The sequence below is a fragment of the Anomalospiza imberbis genome, chromosome 1 (genome assembly GCF_031753505.1).
Source record: "Anomalospiza imberbis isolate Cuckoo-Finch-1a 21T00152 chromosome 1, ASM3175350v1, whole genome shotgun sequence".
In the NCBI taxonomy this organism is placed as follows: Eukaryota; Metazoa; Chordata; class Aves; order Passeriformes; family Viduidae; genus Anomalospiza; species Anomalospiza imberbis.
This window is the reverse complement of record NC_089681.1, coordinates 67,037,428-67,062,998: the sequence shown is the minus strand read 5'-3', so window position 1 is coordinate 67,062,998 and position 25,571 is coordinate 67,037,428. Positions and strand designations below refer to the sequence as shown.

Below are 25,571 nucleotides of genomic sequence, written 5' to 3'. Positions count from 1 at the left end.
CCCCTGGTGGTGTTTAATAATACAAATAATCTAGGAGAAAGGAGTGAGTGTTGAAAAAAAAGTTTTCAAGTAATGGTTTGATAATGGAGGGAAGTAGAAATGTGGCATTCCCAGCTCATTTGATTAACCTCAGTATCTGATGAAAGTTGTTCCACAACCAAAAATAGATCCCCTTCATTCAACCTGCATGGTATCCAATGTTCAGATATGCCATATTCTTCCTTTATCTTATCCCCTTGTTTTCTGTGCCAATCCATTCCCTTCTCTCACTCCTGCTCGACCCGTGAGTGTGACCACCCAGTTTCAGTTACATGGACTGAATATCTCAGTAAATGAAAGATCTTAATTGTGCTAAATGATGCAAGAACTCCTTGACCACTCTTTGCAATTGGTTTCTCTAAGATTAGTTTCCTCTAGAGTTCACTGTTTCTAGACTCCAAATGTATTCTGTTCAATATTAAGTCACTGTTTATGCTTTGCATGAAGCTTGAACTTCTCAATGTGCATTTTGCACTTGGGGAACATTAAAGTGTGAATTCACCTGAAAATCAAAGCACCAGTAAAACTAGGACACTGATGCTTACTGTGTGCAGTGACACAGTCACTTGTTTCTGAATAAAAAACGCAATCATAAATGTTAAAATTCTTGTCAGGGCTAGTGTTCAGGACACTCTATGGAAAATTAAGAACAAATTTCTTAGTGGCTTTGATTGGCTTAAATTTATCGTTTAAATTCAGCTAAAATCCTGCAGACTACCAATAGCAAAGATGACACAAATGGCACTAGGATGGGGGAACATTACAAAAGAAAGGGGAGCATGTATCAAAACAGTAGTTTTAATGATTTTAATCAACTATAAAGTAGTCAAATTTATAGTCTTTTAACTTTTGGGGGGAGTGCTTTACAAATCTTAAAGGATTTGGATAGATAGATAGATACATAGATCCCTATAAAGCTCCCAAATCTCTTTTTAAAAATTCTTATGAATTTTAAAATAATAGGGCAGATGATACTTTCTATGGACTGAAAATCAACTGATACAATTTCAGAGAAAAAGAAAAGTCTTCAAAAGCTGGGGTACTTTTCCTTAAAACTTCTTGTTGACTAAATGTCAAATGATAAATGTATTTTTGCCTGACTCTTTGGAGTTGCTGTTGATGCTCCAATGAGTTTGCCGTAGGGCATTAATCAGTGTTTCTGAACTTAAGGCCCTAAATAGATAGCAACTTCTGATTTGATTGAGCTTGCATGTTCAAAGGGGTTTTTGCAGCTTGTGTAATTATTGATTCTAATTGTTTGCATTTTCTTTGTTGTTTTTTGGTTTGGTTTGGTTTGTTTTGGTTTTGGTTTTTTTTTTGTTTTTTTGTTTTTTTGTTTTGTTTTGTTTTGTTTTTTTTTTTTTTTGGTCTGCTTTTGGAATCCATGACTGTGCAGTGAGAAGGACTCTAAAGAGTGGGCTAACACCAGAAGAAGCCAAAGCACTGGGCCTCATCAGCACTTCTGAGATGCAGGTTTGACATCCCAGAGGTGGCAAGAAGAAGAGCCGTTTATCTGAAGCACACAGGCTGACAACGCTTCAGTGTGGCATTGAACTGCCAGCCTCCTCTGCTGCTCCCAACATCCTATCCTCTGTTAGTTCAATTTTAATAAGCGACAAAAAGCAAAATCCCACATCCAGGGCAGAAGAAGTGTGTGCCACAGCTCAGCATGACATCCAGACAGTAACTGAGGAAGCATTTCAGTGTTCTTAAGTGAAAGCACATGGCTTCTTCTTCTCATGGTGTGTTGATGTGGGTAGGAGGGGGCTCTCTAGGTTATCTGTCATTATGTGAGCTGTGTTTACCTTGGCTTTCCTTGTGCCCTGTTTTAGTCATTGTAAATGTGTGGCATTTTGTCAATGCAAGGAACAGTCCTTAAAGAGGCAAAATAACTCCTGTTACAACAGCCCAAGTTTTCCTCAAGCAGATTCATTAAGCAAAGATGCACAGTCTGTGCAACCCTGTGGTTTGTTGGGTATTTTATTATTTTGCCTCCAAAGAATGTAAAAATGTATGTGTACCTTTGTATATGTACAGAATGAATGTGTGGACGTGTGTGCATGTATCTGTACATATGCAGTCATGGTGTGAAATCATGCTTTTGCTGAAGCCAGCTGGACCATGATTTTCACTGTGGGGCCTTACTGTTCCACCTGGACAGGAGGAAAAGAATGTCTTTTTTGCAGGAACTCAGTGTTGTTCGGTGTGATTCACCCTGTGGGGCAGGCCATAGCCTGCAATACAAGTGGAGAGTTTAGGATTCTGAATTCATGTGCGTTAATGCACACTCATCCTGTGCATAGCAGCATGCACACAGAGGAGAGAGCACAGTTCCTCCCTCTTGTTGAGCTGTGGTTGTACTCTGCATTTGTACAGTTTCAGAGAGATCTACGTCAACAATTTTACATACTCGATAAATGCATTTGGATGCTAAGATCAAGAAGTTTTGTTCACTTGCCTGTGCCCTTCATGCTGCTTTTCTCTGCTGCAAGATAATGTGGTGGTGATTTTATTTCAATTTAATGAATCTGAATATGAAATAGCTCTGCTAAAAAGCCTGCTGTGTTTTTGCTGTTCTTTACTGGTTTTTGCTGTTATTATCCTTGATACCAGTGGAGTGGGTACCACAGTAAGCAACTCCAAGATATTTGCCCTTATCTCACAGTTTTATAACTGACTTTTATAACTGCCCTCAGCATGTTTGAAGAACCTTTAGTCAACTCATCTGCCTTTAAGTGGAGGACATATACAGAAGTGAAGATGAATTGAACAGTAACCGTAGCCAACGCTGATGTATTTTAAAGAGAACTGCAAACAACAATAACATAAAGGGAACTCTTTAAGCCAAAGTCTGTATATGTCCAATAGATCCTCAAGGATGCACAAGATTGTCTCTTTCCATTGCCTTAGCCTCTAAGATTAAGGGTATGTCTGCACAGCAGTAACAACAAGACTTTCTTCAAGCTGGTTAACTGAGGAACTGCAGCAGTTTAGTAATGGCAACAGGGTTCCATTTTGGCTGCAAAACACACTTGGAAAATAGAGTTAAATAATAGTCTATGCTGGGGTCCTAATGCCATAGCAATGTTGCTTCTGCCACCCAGGCTAGGTCAGGTACTTCAAGTTATTCTACTCTGCTCTCTTTAAGGACAGGATAATCACTGAAGATTGTTCAAGAGAGTTAAACCAAACACAATAAACCTCTGAAACCATGGTCATCCATCACATGCATTGAGTACAGCATCCAAGTGATGACAGAGCCAGGGAGCTGGCAACACTGCAGTGAGATCTGTGGCTGAACATCCTAACTATGCTGTCCACCCTCTTGATTGTAACATTTCATTCTTTATCTGCCAATGCCTTGGATCTACCATGGAATAAAAAGTCACTAATGAGCAATGGTTCTTAAGAACAGCATTGAGTTTGATGTGGTTTTCCCCTCAGTTTGTTAAAAAGCTGATTTTACAAGTAGACAGAAGGCAGTAGTTGGTTAATCAATATAATATGTTGTGTATTTGAAGGCTGTGGAAAGGAAGGAGCTGGTTAGGAAATGGAAGTGGCATATAACTAATTTCACTGAAAAATAGGCAAGACCTATGAGCATCTGGATTTGAAAGTGGATCTTTATATGGTGCTCACCACTAGGAACTTTTAAAATCTTGCTTAAGTTTGCTTAGAACAAAGAACTGAAGGTAATGGGGGTTCGTGGAGGTGTTTGAAGTCTGAAACAAGAGGAAGACACCCTGAATGTAAATGGTCATGTTGAACTGTGCTACTTGCTAAGTGATAAAAAAACCAAAAACACAACAAATTACATTTATGCTGTCAGAGATCCTATATTTGATTGGAGGGAGAAAATCAAACAAGTCTTTAAAAATTAATATTTTAATTAAAATATGCTGAATGTGCAAAATTGGTGACCACTTGGCTGTTAGTGGCCACTTTCTAACACAGAACAAATTTGTGTTTCATTTAAGCATAGTACAGCGCCTGTCTCTGAAACATGCCGTAGATGGTGAATTTGGGCATGTGAATTTTCCAAATTGTGCAAAAATTTTGCAAAACTTTATATGCTCCTTATCAAGGAGAACATTAAATATGGGGAATAATATAAGTTGGAGTAAGTTCAGTGGAAAAAAAGGTGGTTTCTTTCAGATTCTCTGGATCTTATATGTGAAGCAGATTCTTCCTTTTCTGTTCTTCTATGGCATTTGTTTTTCTGTTTGTGCTCTTTATCTATAAAACTGATAGCAACTTTTCTGAGGAATAACTTGGTCTTGTTTATGCACTAGTATACTGTCAGATAAATTCCACTGTCCTCACCGCTTATTGCAATAAGATCATCAGACACAGTATAGCACAGTAACTACAGGAGAAATTTCCATTTTGGTTCCTCATAAAAATGACCAACTAATCTGTAAGGGGGCAGTATTTCCTCCAGAGTGCCAGCATGCCCTGACTGTGGGAATGACATTTGTTCCCCTTCATCTAACTAGTGGATTCCAGATGAAGTGGAGGAATTCATTATATCTGTATGCCTCTCTCTGTCTGGTGATGTTATAACCTTCAGGTTTTGAGCTGCTGCCTGCCCTTCCATCATTGGAAGAGCCCACCATAAGGATGTAACACTTGTTTTAAGACAACTTTTGTGTGAGATATGGACTGGTTTCTGACAAATATAAAAATATTGGATACACAATGTAGTAACACATGTTCCTATTTCTCACTCAGAGGTCCATGAAGGCTGTTTTTAAATACTTGCAGCCATAATAACTACCTCTCTTCCCTTTCCGATAGACCCAGTCAGCTGCAAATGCAGTGCCCAGAGCACTGTGTCTGCTTGACTGCCACCATAATACCTTCTTGATCTGGATGCTGAGGTAAACTTTAGCACATGAAATAACCTCCAAAGGGAAGCTATCCTAATTTTCTTTCATCTCGCTTGATGTTTAAAAGCAGACTGCATGCAAATACTTTCTATAATCTCACTCCCAAGTGGAGATAATGCTCAGTAGCAGTTGCAGTGAAGAAATCCTCAGGGAATGCTTGGGTGCCACACTCAAGAGTAAAAGATCCCTCACAAAAGTTAAATTCATCACTCTTCACTTTTCAGTCAGGTCAGGCACCAGTCTCATGGATTCCAGATGTTTTATAGCCCCTTGGCTTCTATGTATGACCTTTCTGTTTGATAGCTCCTTGTCCATAATCCAAAATCAACAAAAAAAAAAAAAAAAAAAGGTGGTTTAATGAGGGTCTTTCTTTCGCCCTTAAATACTGGAAGCAGCTTCAAACAGTTTTAAATGTTTTAAAAATACATTTCTTTTTCTCTTTTGAAACCCTTTTTTAGTGAATCTTTGCAGTGATTGATTCTGTCAGCAAAATAACACATCCATTTTGTAGACAGACAAGACTTTGGCTTTAGCATAATAGATAATCACATGTGAATATCAAGATATGAGTTATTGTCCCAGTTTAACAGAAATTTTGAGTCAGTCCTGATGTGAGTGAACAGCAAGGGCCTCCTGTAAGGTTCTGCAGGACAGCACCTTAAATCCCAGGTGTGCTGTGCTCTAAATGTACCCTGGCCAACACTAAAAGCTATTGAGAAATTACATTTGAGGACTTCAACAAGCACCACAACCCTGAGGGGCACAATGCCACTGTAGATGCAGCAGCTGGTTCCTTTTCTCAGGCACCTGCCCTCCAGCAGCCTCCCTGGGGATGTAACCACAGCAAGTGGCTGTCCAAAATGGTTTGGAAACCTTGTGGCTGATGGCAGTAGTCTGTGTTCAGGTTCACTGTGTGGCTGTGGTTATTGCAATGCTTTGATTTCACAGAGATTAAATGGGAACAAGGTGCCAGCCCACCAGTTTCACATCCTTCATCCTTCCACTGCAGCTCATGGACAGGCGCACACACTGCCTGCCTCTATCCAAAAGATGCATGAGGACATGGTGTTAGGCAGAAGCAGGAGCATGTTCCTCTCTCATTTTCACTCCTGTAGCTCACTGCACATGTTCCAATGCTCCCATTACCTTCAAGGCGGGCTCAATGTGCACTGGTGGGCAGCCTGACCCTGGGACACAGACAGATGGTGGCTCTGTGCTTGCAGCAGCAGGATGCAATAAACACTTGTGTAAACTGGAAGGGATACAGATGTTGATGTTCCTGGAGGAAAAACTGCCAGGTACTTACAGGCTCTGAAAGAAAATAAACTGAAGAAGTTTTGAATGAGAAAATGTTTGGTTGTAGGCAACCATTGAAAACCATTCACAAACATTTGAACAGCATGTATGGCCCACCTTCCTTTGCTTCAACTGGGGCAGCATCTGGGTCATTTGGCATTTCAGATGTGACCCCAAGAAGTTTTTGGCAAGCAGTTTAATAGTTATATAGAAAGAAGTTTCAGAGATGTATAGTTTGATGTTTATGCCAAAAAAAAAAAAAATTCTAATTAGTCCATTTCACATTGAGTGGCAGATAGAGATATATTTTGTTTAATCACTATCTAATACAGAGGCTTCTGTGAAAGAAAAGGTTTATTTGTAGCATTGGATGCATTTCTCCTTTTTAAAGACTGTCTTTGCGCATATAGTGTCCTTTTTTTGTGAGCTGGGAATTGTAAAAAAATGTAAAGTAGAAGAGGACATGTTTCTTAGACGAAGGAGAAATACTGTAAAATTGTGTAAATGTCACTACTCATGTTTTTCCATGTTCTGTGTAGCATAGTGTAAAATAGGCTCTCCAGCAGTGTTATTCTGTGAATTGTAATTTAAAAAACAAGCCATGCATGGTCAGAGATATTATCTACAGGTCCTTTTGGTTGAGTTTTTTGGTTTTGTTTGTTATTTTCTCATTTTAGGTGAATTCATTCTATGTTAAATTTAATTGTCCATGAAAATGCATTTTTGTTTCTGTTCTATTTCATAAAGAACTTGAATTACTCTTTTAAGATTTTATTACACACGAAGCTTACCTACCGTTTGTATTGATCCTTCAGAAGCTGTGTCACGTTTAGTATAAATTAGGGAGGATTTTATTTTTATCTGCCTCTTCTCCCCCCACTCTTCCCACTTTACTGTCTGGAAAGATCCCATCACACCCTATTTTTTTTTTCTGTGCCATGCAGGGTCAATATGGAAAACTGACCGCAGACCAGTGTCCAAAAGTTCTTGATATAAGTAGTTAAAAAGCTCACCTCTGCAGCGTTATGTAAACACATCTTGCAATAAAGCTTTATAAAGCACTGACAGGGCTGGTTCTTGTTTTGTTGATGAAGCCAATCATGAGAGCCTGGGTGGAAAATGGATGGGAAAGGGGAACATGAATTATTTTTCCTCATTTCCTCCATGTACCTGCAATGCCATCATGTGGACATCAAAACAGCTGCCAGTAAGCCATCTGGGTGGTCTGATGATGAGAAACTGATCTTTTACACCTGGTTCCACAGTTTGAGCCTAATTCCTAATCTTGAGTGAAGAAAGTGAAAATGTGTCTCTGGTTCTCCAGGTCTTCAGTATTCCTGCTCTACAAATCCTCACTTAAACATACATGGCACTGCCATCAGATTGGAGTTGGTTCCTGCCTAAAAAATACTCTGTGCACAGAGCTCACACTGTACAGGTATGAGATTTACAGAAGCAAACATCAATAAGATAAAAGACAACCTCTATGTGGGGAAGCTTTTCATATTGCCTCTGCATCAAGACGTGAAACACTGCCCCTGCCAGAGCTTCAGAGCTGTAAAGGTGGCTTGTAAACAAGACTTGCCTTCAACTTGGCTGAAATACTTTTCATGCATTGTCATGGAATGTATTTTTCTGGTGGCTGCCTATGACCATGCCGAGAGAGACAGTGGTCTTACAGTTTTCTCTCTTTGCTGGTCTCTGATGCTTTCTTCTACTGCTATTTCCCAGCACTTGAGAGATGCTGAGTTGACAAATGTGGCATCCCTGCCCCTACAGAAGCTGAGCTGAGTTCTGCCTGTGGGTTCAAGGACTATGGTGACAAGGGGGTCAAAGTGACATGTAGGAATTCAAAATGCTCAGATTTCCACTGCTAGTCCTGGGAAAAAGCTGCTCACATTTGCTCTTTTGAGTTGCACATGTAATGAGGTCAAAATATATTATTCAAAGACAGCTGCACATGTTCATAGCGGCACCCTGGAAAATAAAGTGGGTTGACAGAGAGTCTGAGAGAATTTTCACCTGTGGTTTGTGAGATTGTAGGAGCTGATATACAAGGCTAGGTATGTAAACCTTCCTCCTTTTTAATTAGTTTTAAAAGTTATTTCAAATAAAAAAGGTGCTTTTTGGGATATGGCTGCATCCCTGAAAGAGCTGCTTAGCATTCCAGATACACTGGTGTAAAGTCTAGAGGATGAAAGGCTACTAGCCAGAAATGTGGTAATGCTTTTTAAAATAAATATATAAACCAAGTTTATTGGCCAGACACTTTTCTTTTCTATCACAGCATATCCATTAGCAGTTCTAAATTCCAGATGTGCAGTGACAATGCATGCATATATTTTTCAGACCTGGTGCCCAGTCAGAACTCATTTGTTGTCACAGAGAAGCCTCTGGCCTGTAGTCAGGGAATGAGTAAGTATGCAGATTATCCATTGCAAAGCTGCATGCCCTGGTTTATAAACCCTTCAAAACAGTTTGAGAACACACAACTAAAGAAAAAAAAAAAAAAACAAACTGTTTTTTCCTATCATAACTTCTCCAAGTTTTCTGATGGGAATGCAGTTTGGAAAAGGGAGAGGGCTGTTCTCAAAGCTTCACCTCTTGCAAGTTTCTTTGCAGGAAATGAAGAATGATGCCTGTATTGGCATCACTCTGATAAGACGGACCTCTGCTGGGAAATCCCAAAAGGAACACAGCTAACATGAAGTGTCATGCCAGTGAGGGCCTCTCCACAGCTTTTCCTGAGTGAATTTTGAGTAGGAGCAGGACTCACCCATCTGAAGAGGTATTCTGCTCAAAAATACCAATTCTCAGTTTCCAAGACTCAGAGTCCAGTTCTCTCCAACACCAACCTCTCTCCCACTGCTGCACCAAGCTTTCTCTCTTGTTTGAGCCAATTCCAGAGCCTGTAATTTGTTATGTAGCTGCAAAACACTATGGAGCACGTCACTGTACAGAAGATGTGTACCAGCACTGGGGAGGGTGAGACTCGTTCTGTGTCTCAGGACACATCCCTGAGCATATCCTGCTCTGTTATTGGTGTTATAATGAGCAGAAATGCTTTAAGCATATGCCAAAATCATGCTAACAAGTTTGTAGCCCTCTCTTGGTGAGTGTTCAGATCTTTCTGCCTAGAAAACAGACAAAACAACTAGTCTTGACTTCTGTACGTCCTCTCCTTTATTTCTTCCGTACTTAATACAAGAAGAACAGCACTTAACAAGCAACAAAGGAAATTACCTGTCAGTGAAATCCACGGCACTTAAAACTGGACAAACTTGAAGGCAAAGGTGAGTCAAAGCCATGTCATAGCCTCCAGTAAACATTCTACTTGTTCCATCTGAAGGCAGCATTAGCCAAGCCTATCTTGGAAGAGCTCTGCATTTGCTTTACAGCAGTGGTTTGAAATTTTATCCCTGGTACAGGGAGCACAAAGCTCTGCCAGAGCCTGGCAGGGCTCAGGTGAGCTGCCAGCAGGTGACAAAGGGTCTGGAATAGATCCATCTCTGGAGCAGATCCACCATGGTAAAGGCATGCACCATGACTGCCTGTTGGATATAAATATGTGTACTGTGGACCTTGGAGTAACCTGTGAAAACACATTTCTCCCAGGAATTGGAAAGCTACAGCCAGGTAAAAATTCTTCTTTTTAATAAAGCAATGAAATACTGAGACTCTTGAACAAGGTCTCAAAAAAATGAATCCTCCTTCCATCATTGTCCAGGCTTCCTATAAATATGCACTGGGAGGCTTAAATAATCTTGGCAAGATATAGCAAAGGAAAATTATTGTTAAAAAAGAGGCCCTGGATATTGTTTCAACAAACTTTTTCCTCACATAAACTTAGGGAAAATTATTGACCTCATAGTAAAGTCAAGAAAGAAAGAAACTCTTCTTGTAAAATGGCAAGATACCTATTTGAATGTGGACTAGATTGCCTTCACATAGGTCTGTCTGGAACACCTCCCAGATGTACTGCATTAATTATGGGGAGCAATGGCTGCACAGGTTAATAAAAAAAAAAAAAATCTAAATAACCTCCGTAAAGCAACTGTTCTGATCTAAATAAAACTTGCTGTGAGTATAATGATAAAGTATATTGAAAATCAGGCAGTAGTGACCAAAGCCAAATGAAAATTTGATGATATTGGCTCTGTGAGCAGTGGAAAAAGCCTGATGGACATCAGCAAGCCTGAACCAAACCCCTAAAGATAACTATTAGAATGTTAAACTAGATGGAAAATGGAATTTCTTCTCTGGCAAAAAAAGTCCCTAAATAATTTTAACCTCGCCAGTTACACTGGGGAATTCTCTTTCAAGGATGGACAGCACACCATAGCCTGAAATTAAAAAGTGAATCCTTGTTTCCAGAGAAATTATCTCAAATGTGTTCAGATTACAAGCATGTGGGACCAAACACAGTTAGCATCCAAAATTATATGATCTGGAAATTCTACATCTTCTTAGAAGCCAAAACACTACAAAATCTGAAAACAAAACAACCTGAAGCAGCCAGTTGCTCTTTTTTTGCCTTTTTTTTTCTTTTTTTTTTTTTTTTTAATACTATGGAGTGTGACAACCATTAAATTTCCTCATAGGAAAACAAAATTTCAGTAGAAACTCTATTACTGTTACAAAATTTTTACTATTTCTTTACAGAAAGACAGTTTAATAGAAACTAACAATTTAAAGGCTGGTCTTAAGAATTTTAAGAAATTTCTTGCCAACTAATTTTGCTTAATGCAAATAGTTACTTCTCCAAATCTGCATCCTCTGTGCAAAGCTCACTTCCACATCTTTAGGTTTTCTTACTTTTCTATGATAGGAACGACTTAGATGGCATGCATAATGAAGAGTAAATCGCTTATTATTTGATAGTATCCTATCAATTTTTCTAGAGGTAATTAGGGTCTTCATAAAGTTGTGATTACTTGATATTAGTTAATCTGAGAGTGGATTTTGCATGATGGTATATGACAGATAAATATCCATATATTCAAATATCTCTCAACAGCATTATATAATTTATGCTTCTGTCACACCACAAGGGATTTTTTGAATATGCAAGTGGATTCTATAATCTGGTAACTTCTTACTTTGATTTCAGAACATATTTTTTCAAGGTGGGAAGAAAATGAGGTGGTTATATGCGTGGTTTAACTGTGGAGATTATTTATTGGTAAAGGGGATTGACACTATTAGAAAGTAGCAGGGTTTACTGCTCTTTGTACCTTTCAGAGCATGGCTCTCCAAGCAACAAGGCTGGAGATCTAATACGCAGGGATATGAATTTCCTGAAGAATGATCAGCACCAATGTCTTACACATTCTCAGTGTTCTCTACTCTACAGTCACAACTTCTTGTGTGTTTAGACATCAGAAGCTCACACAGTCCCAGTAAAGGGGAACACTAAGGCACATATGAAAATTCAGACTCCATCGAAGAGTACTCCCCACAGCAGAAAGGACACTGGGAAGGAAGGTATTTGGGTAACGGAAAGGAAATCCCAAATCAACAATACAGGGTAAAAATAAACAAAGGAAGGCCTTAATGGCAAGGACAAGATTCTTATTTTTATATACCGGCAAACCCAACAAAGAAAAGTGCAGAAATCATTTTAGCAGCAACTCTTCAAGCATTGGACTAAATGAAGCCCAAATGCAGCAGTGAGTTGGAAGGCTGGGAAGGGCACATTTAGCTTAATATGCAAGGTAGAAAGGCTTACTTGTAGAGAAGTACTGTATTAAATTACATGAAAAGAAAAGAGGGATTATGACCTCTGTCACTATATGAAAGGAGGGACAGTTTGTATGTACAAAGAGAGAAGATAAGAAAGGGAATGTCACACAGACTGTTAAGTGGATTTGCCTTAAGCAGACTATCGAGTCTGTTTTGAGAATTTGACTATTTCCAAGGCTTCTTTTTTGAGAAGAGAAAAAATGTAAGTGCAACATATATGCGGTATGGCTCATAAAAAGGAGCTGCTCTAGGCCTTGCTGCCTTCAGACAATCACAAATTCTGTGCGTGGCAGTGAGGGAATCACCTCTTGTGAGGCTATAATAAAATCCTGACTGGAGTATATGGGATAATCCGTGGGGCTGCTGGTGTTGCACCTCTGTTGTATTCCTCAGGCTCTGAGAGGCTGAACTCTGCTGAGCATCATCAGCTTTGTGGCCTGTGACTCCTTTTGTCATTATCTATATTGAAGCAGCAATGGACACAGAAAAAGCCAGAAATTTTCCCTTTAACAGATGCTCTTCTCTTTTCCTTACATCAAGTATCCTTAGGGCTCCTTCAGGTAACATTTTGTACCATTAGGATGGCTAAAAAAGGATACCACGCTACTGGAATTGGTAAGAACAAGTTGGAGGCTGGAGACAAGATGTCAAAGAGTCTTCTGGCCCCAGCAAGGGGACAAAGAGAGCCCTCTCATCTCAGGTGGGGGCTGAATATTATGAAGATAGTTGCAGTGTGCTTTAAATTGGACCAGATCTTGGTAAGTATTTCAGTACACAGCTAGAAGGATTTAGCAAATGTAGCAAATTTAGCTCCCCTAAACAAGCAGAAGTTAGAGTGGGATTATGTTAGTGGTTCTGGATGCTCAGGGAAATGTGCTGTTGATCACTCCCCTTGTAGCCAGGGTTTTCACTAACAGAACCTTCAGTCAAACCTGGGGTTGTTGTCTATGTCAGTCACTCTTTATACACCCTGATGAAGTTATTCTCTCTTAGTAAAATACTTGGGTCAGCAGATACAGGCAAAGTTTAATGCAATTCATCCCGAGATGCCCAATCTGATCAGAGGAAATAGGAAGATGACAGTCAAAAATCTCTGTGGTCTCCCCAGTCTGACTGTTAGCAGCTTAATTTTCTCCTTGGCAGTTAAAAGGGTGTAATTGTGGAGAGAAAGTAGGCTTGCTTGTAGAAAATATGTATGTTTTCTGCATATAAGGACCACAATTTGCAGGAAACTCTTAAAAATCTTCACTGAAGGTATACTGTTTCTGACAACATTGCCATCTCTGCATTATTTAGGGGTAGTTTTTTTACAAAGTCAGAGTACAAAGAGAATAAATCCTTGAGAAGTGTTTCTAAATCCAGGTAGGAAATGGTTGGCTTTCTCTTTCATCTTAAAGAAGGTTCCAGTTACTCATTGTCATATGTTACTGTTTCTGTCAATTTTTTTTTTTTTTTTTTTTTTTTTTTTTTGGCACTAGGTTCCAGGAATTCATTGCAAGTTTCCTTGTGTGGTTCCTGACACCAGAGTGCTGACCCAGGATTAAGAAGAGGCTCCTCAGAGCAGAACCCTGACCAGGTCCCGTTTGCCAGCTCATATCACTGTGCTCCTATTCTGTGTTTCCTTCCTGAGGTCCAGAAACACATAACCACAGGGTGAAATACTCATTTTCTAAAGTCATCTTCATATCTAGCAGAGAAGCTACTGCTAGCAAATGAGGGAGACAAATAAGCTCATGTTCTCCTCTAGTTCATGCCAAAAATTTTCTGACTTTATTCTGTGATTACTGACACAGACAAATGTAGAGACTTTGAAAAGGAGAAGTTCAATGTGAAAGTTATAAGAAAACTCAGAATGTCAAAGGGATGGAGGCAAAATTTATATTGATGGACAGGACATAATGACACACATACGATGACACATTATAGAATCCAGTCTGCAAAATCAAAGTAACTGGAATGGAGTTGGAATTTCTTGATGAGGAAAATAAAACCAACAGTGTTTGTAAAGGTGATTAGTCTTGGTGAACATCCTGAAAAAAAAAGGAAGAAAATTAATTTTTTTAAGATATAGAGGTAATAGATGGGAAGGCTAAGTGAATCTTGATATAAGGAATAGAATTTTCTTGTGTAAAGGAATAATTATTTATTTTGTACAGTTTGTTTATTGTAATATCTTCACTGGGAATTTGAAACCTAGAAAACTGAATCTGGAATAATAAAAGTCAAATAGATAAGTCTGTGAGCCTTACTAGAGTGAGGCTGTTGAAATCCAGTAGAAAAAATCAAGACAATTATGGAAAATTATAGAAAACACTTGTACTTCAGAAAGACTATAAGGTGCTACTGCTAATATCGATATTCATGGTGAGAGTTCAGTAACGCTCTGTAAAAGGGAGTTTAAAACAAAATGCTCTGGTTTGATGCTTTTGGACTGTGTAAATGCATGTATGATTTTTGAATAGGTGATGGATTAAATTTTGTAGGCAATTATGTCTACTCATCTCTGCGGACTTGGCAGATAGGCAGAAAACAGAATTTGAATTTGGTACTTCTTTATTCTGATATCATAATATGAGCTACTGGTGTAATTTTGACCTCACAGCACAAACTGAAGGAGAAGAGACTTTCTTCCTTCTACTTTGAACATTAGACATCTTTGCAACTTGGAGCTGTAAATGCATTTCAGAGTAGACAGTAGCACCATTAGGTACAGAATTGTTTCTATAATACTCAGTCAGGGTTGCTTACCAAGAGTTCGATGTTGAACCAAACCAAAGGATGCTTGCATTCAGAATGGCTACAGGATAAAATGGCACTTTGCCACAGCCACAAGGAATAGAGGTAATATTTCCTTGTTCCCATTATAAAATGTGAATGCAATCTTGAGTGCACCAATGTCTGAAAATACTTGGCTGTCAGTAAAGCCTGTGTTATTCTTAAGTGGATTTTCAACTGCAGATACTTCTGAGGTGCTTTGACTTTGTAGAATAGGATAGCAAATGACTTACTGAAAAATACTTAAGCCTTAAGAACAGCCCTGTCAACATTTTAAAAGTTGCAACCAATGAATACAAGACTCTTAACTAAGAGGACTGTGGTTGCAGGATAACTGCCTTGTAGCAGTTTGTGTTTTCAAAGTCATTATTTATACTTGGCAGAAATTGCATTATCCACAGTTTTGGAAAGAACTTTTGGCTGAAGTTAGTGGCTGTGATAAACCTTGTGCATATAGTTATGCCCAATGTATAATTGGCATAGACCACAAGTTCTTGGAGAGATTTTTTTTTTTTTTAATGATGATAGTATTCTCTCTGTGTCACCTCTGAAGTTTTAAAGTTGGTGCATGAGGCTGCAAAATATCACTGCCATCTAAAGTGTGTGCCTTTTACATTATAATGGACTAATTCGTGCTGACCTGTCAGGTGTTGTTGCAGCTCCCACGATTTCATTGTGTGTGTAAACAAGGGGTTTAGTATTTATTTATAGTCCAGTTGCATCTCAGTACAATGTGCCACTGACAGTTTGCTCATGCAGTGGAGCAGAAATAGAAAAAGGAAACAAACAAAAAAAAAAAAAAAAAATAAACAACAAAAACAACCAAACCCAACCCAGCCTGACAAAACACAGTAATTCTAGAAGGTGGTCCTGAAAACTCCCCCAGGGGCTTTGTGTGGGGGACTTCACAGTGCAGTATACAGCACAATTGATTAGCTTCTTATCAAGGAAGCTTCTGAAATGCAGAGCTGATGCCACCCCTCACACAGGTGACAGAACATCTCAAGTCACCCCGGCATGACCCAGAGCAGTACCTGCTAGAGACATACAAGAGCACTTAGACAAGGCTTTATGAAGCTGGAAAGCATCTGTCATTCAGTGTGTGATGCTCTCTCTGTCTATGCTGCAGATCATATCTTGGCCAGGACAAGCAGGGAAACAAATTTTGTTGTGCTTTTATTTTAGTAGCTCTCAAAAATCTGAGGAAAGCAGAGAATGTGTCTGAAGAAAGTCCTTAACTAGTGCCTTTAGAACACAAAAAGCCCAGCTCAGAACACATAACCATCACTTAGCATAAGTGAGTATTGTTATTTTCACCTCCTCAGTCTCTAACATATGCCAGCAGATGATCTGCATGCATAAAAACACCCTTGTAAACAGACATCAACCATGTGGGGCTTGTTTAAATGAACTTATTTCCTACAAATGAACTTAATTCCTACAGCACACATTAATTATATCACTGTCCTTGAATACCTCCAGCTAGGGCAATACCATATTAATTTTTCCATTTAGTTTCTGGGGTATTAACAGAAACCTGCTTTAGTCCAGTGGGTTAACCCCCTTACCCTCCCTGACTCCTGCACAGTTTGGATTCCTGCTGGTATTCAAAGTATTATAAAAAGCTTATTTCCCTGGACTAAAGATTCCCCAGCAAAAAAATTCAAAACTTCAGCATTCAAGATATTCAGGACTAATGATTTTTTCCTAGCTTCTCTCACGGAATACTGCTTAGCAAAGTGGTTAGAAGCTTACTTTTGTCTTACGATTATCTTGTTCTGTTTCTTTTCAAATGCAGAACAGAAAAATTAGTGCCATACTTGTGTCTTTTCTCCATCAACATTCCTACATAAATAATCTCCCCATTACAAGAAAATTAATTACTAGTATATTCAAATTTCTTCTTAACATTCATTGCTCTACCAGACATGATTTCTGTTTCTACCATCATCTTATTTTTCATTTGACATTTGTCACCTTACAGATTTCACTTTACCAGTAAAAAAACTATGAGCTTTTAACCAAAGTTATCTTCCTTCCTCACTGGATAATCAGGAAACTCAATTATCTAATCAGCAGCACTCACAGAACGCTTTAAGTTTTCATTCACAGTTTTTTGTCTAAATTTTCCATTTCCCTTTATTTCTCTTCCACATTTTTTTAGACTTAAATACCAAAAATACTCTTACATGGAGTGTTCTTCCTGCATATATAAGCCAGTAATGATCACAGTGATTTAATATATTTTTATCTGCCATTAAAACCTTCAGGAGATAGAAGCAAAAATTAGCAAGTGTTAGAGTGTTCTAGAGGCAAACAGGGATTCAGTTACAGTGAACATTTTAAAAAATTGCAGCTGTAAATAATGAACATGGCAGTGTTCTTGAACAAATTCCCGTACTTGTCCTCTATGAGATTTATTGGGCAAAATTTAAATGGTAAAAATGTCATTAATCAAAGTCCACTCTTTCTGAATATGGCTCCACGTACATACTTTGTATCATAAACACTGTAAATACCCTTTTTAAAGTCCAGTCGATTTGCAAGCCTGCCAGTTATATTCATGCATTTTGTTACCCTATTGCCTTGGGGAGAAGGTGAATTAGCTTAAAAGATAAATGGAGTATCAGTGTGTCGTCACAGAACAGGAGAATTGTCTTTATTGGTCCTTACTTGCTGGCAGAAGGCATGGTTAAAATTAAGCTAAAAGTAAGTTTCTATTTCTGTGTATAACAGAGCTGCATGTGTTGATGGAACCAGTGGAAGCTTGATGCTCTTGCCTTCACTTGAAAATACCTCTGCAGAGGAGACCACTCATCAGCAAGGAAAAACTTTTCCTTCTGTGCACTGAATGAGAGAGGTCCTTGTTGGAATCAACCTGCTGGGTATGGCCCAGGTTTGTCCATGCAGGAATTCACATGTACTAGGGAAGGAGATTCTCATTCCTCTGCCCAGAGTCCTCCAGAGAGGCTAAAGGTCTCATGTTGGAGCTCTATACCTACCTGATGCAAATCCTGGAGTTTAACTTTGAATTTTTCACATTTCAGCCAAAATGCTTTTATTTTTTATCACTTGTTCTTAATAGTAACTTCAATACAACTTCTCATTAGTATTCCTATTGAAAATCCCTTTAATTTTAAATTGCAAAAAGGAATGAAAATGCCTTTGGGAAGTTTTCTTCTCATGATGTGGAGATCTAGCAATTTTAGGTAGGTTAGGCATCTCAGGAGATGGATGCTCCAGAAGGCTCAAGACAGGAGAAATGTCCACACAGAATGAATAGTGTTTCCAATCTGTGACACAGCTTTGAGATATTCTTTGGCTGTTGCAAGAATATTGCCTTAATTTTACCAAAATATTAACTAGTTAAGTAGCTCTGCCCCTTAGTACATTTAGCCATGGCTGAGGGTGGATTCTCATTCATACTTTTACCCTGAATGAAGGTGACAAGTGAAGCAGAAGGTTGCTGTGTTTTGCCTTCCTCACTCTCTTTCTCTCTTTGTTATCTTGGACATCTTGCAAGAACAACACACTGTGACCTGAACTAAAGAGTGTCACTATAAGCAGTGTCATCCTGTCTCTTCTCTTTTTAGCACTTCCCAGTGCACTGTGCTTTGATGATTGTGTTCTGAGGGGGTCCTTGGCCAAGGATATTCCTGTCTAGTATATGGAATGAAGCTTGAACCTTCTGTATCTAAAAGCCTTAAGTATTTGAGGAAATAGCCTTTCATCTCAAAAGCTAGAGAGACTAAATAAACTGCTTTAAGCCACTTAATCAGCAGAGAGGGGATGTGAGGGATTAATGGGGCTACACAGAAATGCGTCTTATTTGGAAGGGGCGGTTTTAGGACAGGAGTGAGTAATATTAGTGCACTCAGGAATTGATGTTGAAACCAGACTCAGTGAAGTTGATCTCCAGGGTATTCTTTCTGATCCTTTTTATTACTTTGTTGTTGAAATTGTTTTCTAATATTATTTATTGTCTCAAATATCACATTCCTATCTCTTGAAGAAAAAAGGTTGCCCAGTCTTTCATCTTCTTCTGGTTATATTTCTTTGCCTCATTACACATTTGTTTTTATGAAGGATTTGATCATATTTTCCAAAAATTATTTAAGCTTTGAGTGTCTTTCTAAAAGATTTTTTTTTTTAGTTCAGCCAAGATTCTATGGGCCTAAGGCCCATCTCTACAGTGACAGAAATCTCTCAAGTTAACTGCTGTGAAGGATGTTGAGTGGGCCATAAAAATGTATAAAAACTCTGATGGTCTTATTACAGAGTAGTCACTGTATGAGTACATTGATTCAGTCTAAAAAGAGGCTGTAAAGAAACAATGACTGAAGATAAACCATTCCACAGGAATAGGATAATAGGAGACGAACTGGCTCCGACAGCACTGGCTGTGATTTCCTGCTGAGACTATTGGACTGGCTTTGTCTAGAAGGGCAGCAGCCCAAGAACTGACAAAAACAAAAGGAGTCCCTCTTTCCAGAGAGGTGCTGGCTATTGGAAAGGGAAATCATGCTGATTTCAAGACCCCATATGTAGAAAGAAGCAGATGGCAAGGTCAACATAAACATGGCACAAAATGTTTAAAGTAAATGCACATGCACTTGTTGCTGGTTTTAAAACAATTTGAGGAATTTATTTTTATTCTGTCATAGCTAAGGGAGCATTATGCAGGTCTCTGATTTGCTGTGACCTGTAAGCAAATTCTTTGGGTTTATATAATTTTTTATCCCCACCTTTAACAATTTTTGCATGCAATGAATTTGCTGGGGATATTATCTGCAGTGCACCAGCAAATGGAAGGAGTTTCTGGAGCAGCAGAGCTGTGATGTGACTCCCATGTGGTGATTTGTGGACCCTCTCCTGTCACTGAAGAAGGTATTTCCTGAGAAAATTTTCACCTCTTTTTCATGATTGCATAAATATGGAAATTTGAAATTGTTTACATACCCCGCTTGCAAACTCATGTTTGTCAAGTATTAGGAAACTCAGCCCCCAAGGACCATGTGTTTCTGAGCTGCTGCCGCCATTGTCTATAGTGCATGTTTGCATCAACATTTAGTGGCATAACAAGTCATTTTTAGTTGTGCAGCCTGGAATTTCTCACCTCAACTCCACATAAATCTATTTCTTCATATAAGATAAAAATATGGAAGTTCAAATATTTTAGCTGGTTCTTTTTGTAAGATAATTCCTCTGTCAGGTTGCTCTAGTTGCCACCAAAAGTTACCCAAGTAGCACAAGTATTTAAATACACTTTTGCTGTCAGTTATATATGTTATAATGACATTTTGGGCTTTTGTTGCATGTGGTCCTTGCATTAATGCTTGGCTCTGATAATCTCTCCTACACGTGTGTGCATGGTTGGTCTTTACCTCGTTGCAAGCTGTGGGAGAGGCATTATCATGCTCCTCAGGATGTCTGAGGGGTCGTGAAGGTAAAACTACAGGCTGCATCTGCTTCTTTGACAAGCTTTGATCAGGCTAAAAATCTGGATGCTTCTTTTGCCCAGTTGCCAGGAGAAAGCCCAGCTGCTGATCCCTGAGCTACACAATGCTCATATTCTAGAGTTATCTCCATTTTCACCTCAGTGATCTTTCCTGCATTACAGTGCACGCATTCCTGTAGAATGGAATCCAGCCCACATGGATTAAGGCAGGTCCTGCCTGACCAGCCTGGTCTCCTTTTATGAACAGGTTCCCCACCTGGTGGATGAGGGAAAGGCTGTGGATGTGTCAGCCTGGACTTCAGCAAAGCCTTTGACAACACTGCCCACAGCACCCTTCTGGGAAAGCTGGCAGCCCACAGTTTGGACAGGTGGGACCTTTGCTGAGTTAAGAACTAGCTGGGTGGCCAGGCCCACAGAGTGGTGGTGAATGGTGCTGCATCCAGCGGGTGGCCAGTCCCTGTTGGTGTCCTCCGGGGATCTGTGTTGGGCCCAGTGCTGTTTAATACTCTTTTGGTGGCGATCTGGAAGTGGGCAACAAGTCCGCCATTTGGAAGTTTGAAGATGACACCAAATAGTGGGGAGTGTTGATCTGCTGAAGGGTAGAAGGGCTCTGCAGAGGTACCTAATGGGTCAGGCTGGACTGATGGGCCAAATCCGATAACATGAGGTTCAACAAGACCAAGTGCCGGTACACTTTGGGTACAACAACCCCCTGCAGTGCTGCAGGCTAGGGACAGAGTAGCTAGAAATCTTCCCAGCAGAAAGGGACTTGGCGTTCCTAATTGATGGCACACTGAACATGAGCTAGCATTGTGTTCAGGTGGCCAAGAAGGCCACGGGCATCCTGGCCCTGTATCAGGAACAGTGTGGCCAGCAGGAGCAGGGCAGTGATTGTCCCCCTGTACTCAGCACTGGTGAGGCCACACCTTGAGTCCTGTGTCCAGTTCTGGGCCCCTCAGTTTAGGAAGGATGTTGAGATGCTGGAACTTGCCCATAGAAGGGCAACAAGGCTGGTGAGGGTTCCAGAACACAAGACCTATGAGAAGTCACTGAGGGAGCTGGGGTTATTTAGCCTGGAGAAGAGGAGGCTCAGGAAAATCCTTATCAGTCTCTACAGCTGCCTGGAAGGAGGGTGTAGCCAGGTGCTCTGTTAATCAGACAGCTCCAGTATTCAGAGTAGAAAACAGACTTTTGTTTAGAGCAGGTGCTAAAGTACGTGTGTAGACACAAATGTACATACAGACACATCACTGGTATCATCCTGCAGTATTGTTCCAGTGAGATAAATATTATGGGATTTTTACTGCCAGAATTCTTTCCTATTTCTACCATCCAAACCATGACCAAATCCAACCTTAAAGACATTCTGTAAGACAGAAATTACGCTGTGCCAGTTATTAAGATGAAGGTTAGTCTGCTGCATTTTTCGCTGTCCCAAGGAAAACCATAAATCCATGTTTCTGCATAGCTGATATTATATCTTGTCGTCTAACTCTTCTACAAGGACCCCACTTGAAGCAAAATTTTTCCCTTTCCATATTTTTGTTTTATTCTAAAGCCTTCTTGCATGCAAAGGGGTCTTGCTATAATTTTTTACTCGTGATAAGGTAGAAATTAGTGTCTCATATCATCAAATATATTCAGCAAATATCTTTCCAGAATATGACGTTTTCCCTTTTACTAATGCCTGGGTCTTGCAGAGATCTAGGAAAAACTGATCAGACACACTCACACACACACACACCATACACAGTCTGACTATGGTGCTCAAGGATTGCTATCTATACACCTGCAGTATGGAGAAACAGGCTCTGTAGTCACCCCTTTCAGCCTATGCCAGGATGTGCTAGGTAGGTAGCCAAGAATTCCTAGGCGCAAAAGCTTTTTAAATTCTGTGTAGACAGAACAAAGTTTTTCTGAGCTCCTCTTGAATTCCTACACTGAGATTTCCTACTGCAATGTATTTTTCCCCTAAGGTTCACCTGCAGGTTCATCTTGGAGACAAAGGTGTGTTTCATCAGGTGTGTGGTTTTCATGGTTGCCTTGCAAATTTGTGAACAAGAAACTTCAGCCAGGCTGATTTTGCCTGCTGGTGTCAATCCCCCTACCCTTACTTTTAAAACATAGATGTAGTAGAAACTTGTTATAAGACATTCTGAATTGGGACATGCTGTTGTTCATCTTCCCACCACAAGGACAGTATCTTTCTCTGAATGGTTTCTAGATGTTGTTGCAGTAATGTCCATAATGGGTCCCTGAACAATCTGAGTTCATGACCATCCTTTGGACCTTTCTCTTAAAAGTAGCTTCTTCAACCCACTGACAACTTCATTCATTGACGGAAGATACTTCTGTCCAGTTTATTTAGTTATCCTCTGCAGATTTCTCAATTTTATTTTCTAGCATCTGCTCAGCATTCTCTATGTCTTTTTAGATGCTATGGATCTTTCTTTTTATTACAGATGTACTTCGAAATATCGGACTGACAACAAAAATCTAAAGAAAGATTAATTAAAATAAGAGGGGAACTAGAATTGCAGCAAACAAATACATTTTCTTAACACATCATGATACACATAAATTTTCAAGCTTAGGTATTCTTGGCTTAATCTGGTGAATAGTTTTTGTTTCTGAAAAATTATCTCTCTCTTTGACTACTTCTGTCAGACTTTTATCCTCTACAAAACCCTTCTCAATTTTATATGATGCATCATTCTTCTGAATTTTTTTGTAATTACTGATAAAACCAGTCATTTACTTTGAACAAGCACATATAACAGTGGTCAGGTAACTTGCATGTCTTCAATATTTTTTCTGTTAGGATTTGATCAAAAATATGTTGTGCTGCATGGTAAAAAAATGTATCAAAGTTATTTTTACAGAATTGAGAGAATCATAAAAATATAGAAACACAGAAAAGCTTGGGTTGGAAGGGACCTTATAAATCATCTAGTTCCAACCCTCCTGCCATGGTCAGGGACTCATCTCACTAAACCTGGTTGTTCAAAGCTCTATCCAGCCTGGCCTTGAATGCTCCAAAGAATGGGACATCCACAGCTTCTCTGGGCAAATTTTTCCAGTGTCTTATCCTCCTCCTAGTGAAGAATGTCTTCAGTTTAAAGCTATTCTCCCTTATCCTGTCACTATTTGCCTGTGTAAAAAGTTGCTCTTACTGTTCTGCATATGCCCCCTTGAGTACTGGAAGCTGCTATAGAGTCGCCCTAAAGCTGTCTCTTCCCCTGCTCTCTCAGCCTGTCTTTACAGGCTCCAGCCCCCTGACCATTTTGGTGTCCCTCCTCTGCACCTGCTTCATCAGCTCCATCTCCTTCCTGTTCTGGGGACCCCAGAGCTGGATGCAGCACTCCAGGTGGGGCAGAGCAGAGGGGCAGAATCCCCTCCCTCACCCTGCTGACCATGCTGCTTTGGATGGAGCCCAGGATACTTTTGGCTTTCTGGGTTGCCAGTGTACATTGCTGTCTCATGTCCAGCTCTTCATCCACAAGAACATCCAAGTCCTTCTTCACAGGTAAGGACTGTCAATGAGTTCTTTCCCCACTCTGTGCTCATGTCTGGGATTACACTGACTCAGGTGCAGCACCTTGCCTTTGGACTTGTACTTCATGAGTTTCTCATGGGCCCATTTCTCATGTTTGCCCAGCTCCCTCTGGATGGCATCGCATCCTTTTGTTGTGCCCACTGCCCCGCTCAGCTTCCTTGCTGAGGCTGCACTTGATCCCTCTGTCTGATGAAAATATTGAAGAACACTGATGGCAAGACAGAGACCTGAGGGACAGCACTTGTCACTGACCTCAGCCCGGACATAGAGCCATTGACCACAACTCTCTGGCTTTGTCCATTCAGCCAATTCCTTAGACACCAAATAGTCCACCCTTTGAACCCATGTCCCTCCCATTGGGAGTTAAGGATTTTGTGTGAGACACTGTTGAAGGCCTTACAGAAGTCTAAGTAGATGACATTGCTTGGTCTTCCCATGGCGATAGCTGCAGAATGAATGTTGCAGGCAGATATTTCTGGAATCTCAGTAGAGTTTTCATGGATTAATCAATTCCATATTGACAGTAGCCAGCACATTATGAAAGGAGTCTTCACAATGTATTTGAAGAAATTAGCATGCATACATGCTTTTATGTGACTGCTAATGGATACTATGTTGTAAATGTTATTTTTTTCTGATAGAAGGCAATAGTATGAGGATAGTTAAAGTCAGATTTCATGCCTATCAATACGTTTTTGTGGTTTAAAAAGAAAGGAATATATCTACCTGTAATTTTACTGTATGGATTGGAGAACATCTGGTGAACAGCTGCTTTCTGAAGAAAAATTTATTCAGGTATTCTCACTGAATAGCTTTAGGTTCTGTCTAGCAACAAATGGCAGAAACAACCTCATTAAGGCTCATACCCAACAACAGCCAACATGTCTCTTCTTTTTGTTGTTGTTTTTTTTTTTTTTTTTTTTTTTTATGTACTTAACACCCAAAGCTATGTAGTGTGCATGTTTTCTGGGCATCCTCACAGCATTAACACTTGTAGTCCTGCTGCCCCTTAAAGCTACTCTGAGGTCCATTTGCAAAAAGGATTGTTTCTTATTAAGAGCTTACGTTCCCTTTGGTTGCTTGCTATGGGTCCCAAGTTACATGCAAAACTGATGATAAGCCCATGCAAAGGAAATAAATACACTGCAGCATGCTGTTTCTAGAACATAGCTCAGCACTTGCATATCATGTCTTCAGAACTCTGAGGAAAAAGCATTGGGTGAGGGATGCTCAAGAACACAATGGCATACTTGCTCTGTCATTTGCTCCATTTCTTTAAAATGAATGAAATCTGAAGGATACTCTCAAAAGATCTCTCCCCCATTTAAACCTCCTGTGTGCTTTATCCTGACTTTGAAGACAGACAAGAGTCCTCTTTTCTAGAAAACTTTGATATAGGAGAGATGAGCACTTGGCAATCTCTCACCTCATTGATGCTTTATGAGAGCATCAGTTGTTCCATGGAACATGATAGTTGACATGGGGAAAAAAACATGGAGGTGTAGTTTAAATTGCACCAGAAGCACTGTTTTGAAGAACTAAGACACCAGATAAGCAGTTGATTAACAAAACAAATTTGTCAAGTTTCATCTCAATATTTTTTGTGTGTGTGTGTAACCTGTACCAGGCTGGTGTCATGAAGTAAATCAGGACACGGGAAAAGCAACTCAGATATTTTTATGTTGCCATACAAAAAATTTATTAGTTTTTTGGAAATATGAGACAAAGTCTTACAAAATAGGGGAAAAACCTCCAGAACTATCCTGTCTAGCCCTCTATCCTGAAGCAGGACCAATCTTTCCTAAACCATGGCAGA

At 39.7% G+C, this 25,571-nt stretch overlaps 1 protein-coding gene across 7 annotated transcripts in view; it reads left to right on the top strand.

The window, feature by feature from the left end:
• The window catches only part of FHOD3 (formin homology 2 domain containing 3), a 370,799-nt gene extending 363,514 nt beyond the window's left edge, over positions 1-7,285 (top strand). For all 7 annotated transcript variants that reach the window (XM_068195730.1, XM_068195740.1, XM_068195787.1 and 4 more), the window contains one exon: positions 1,436-7,285. In XM_068195730.1, the coding sequence (XP_068051831.1) occupies positions 1,436-1,505 (70 nt within the window). In that variant the 3' untranslated portion in view covers positions 1,506-7,285. The remainder of the gene's footprint in view (positions 1-1,435) is intronic.
• Positions 7,286-25,571: the final 18,286 nt, after the last annotated feature.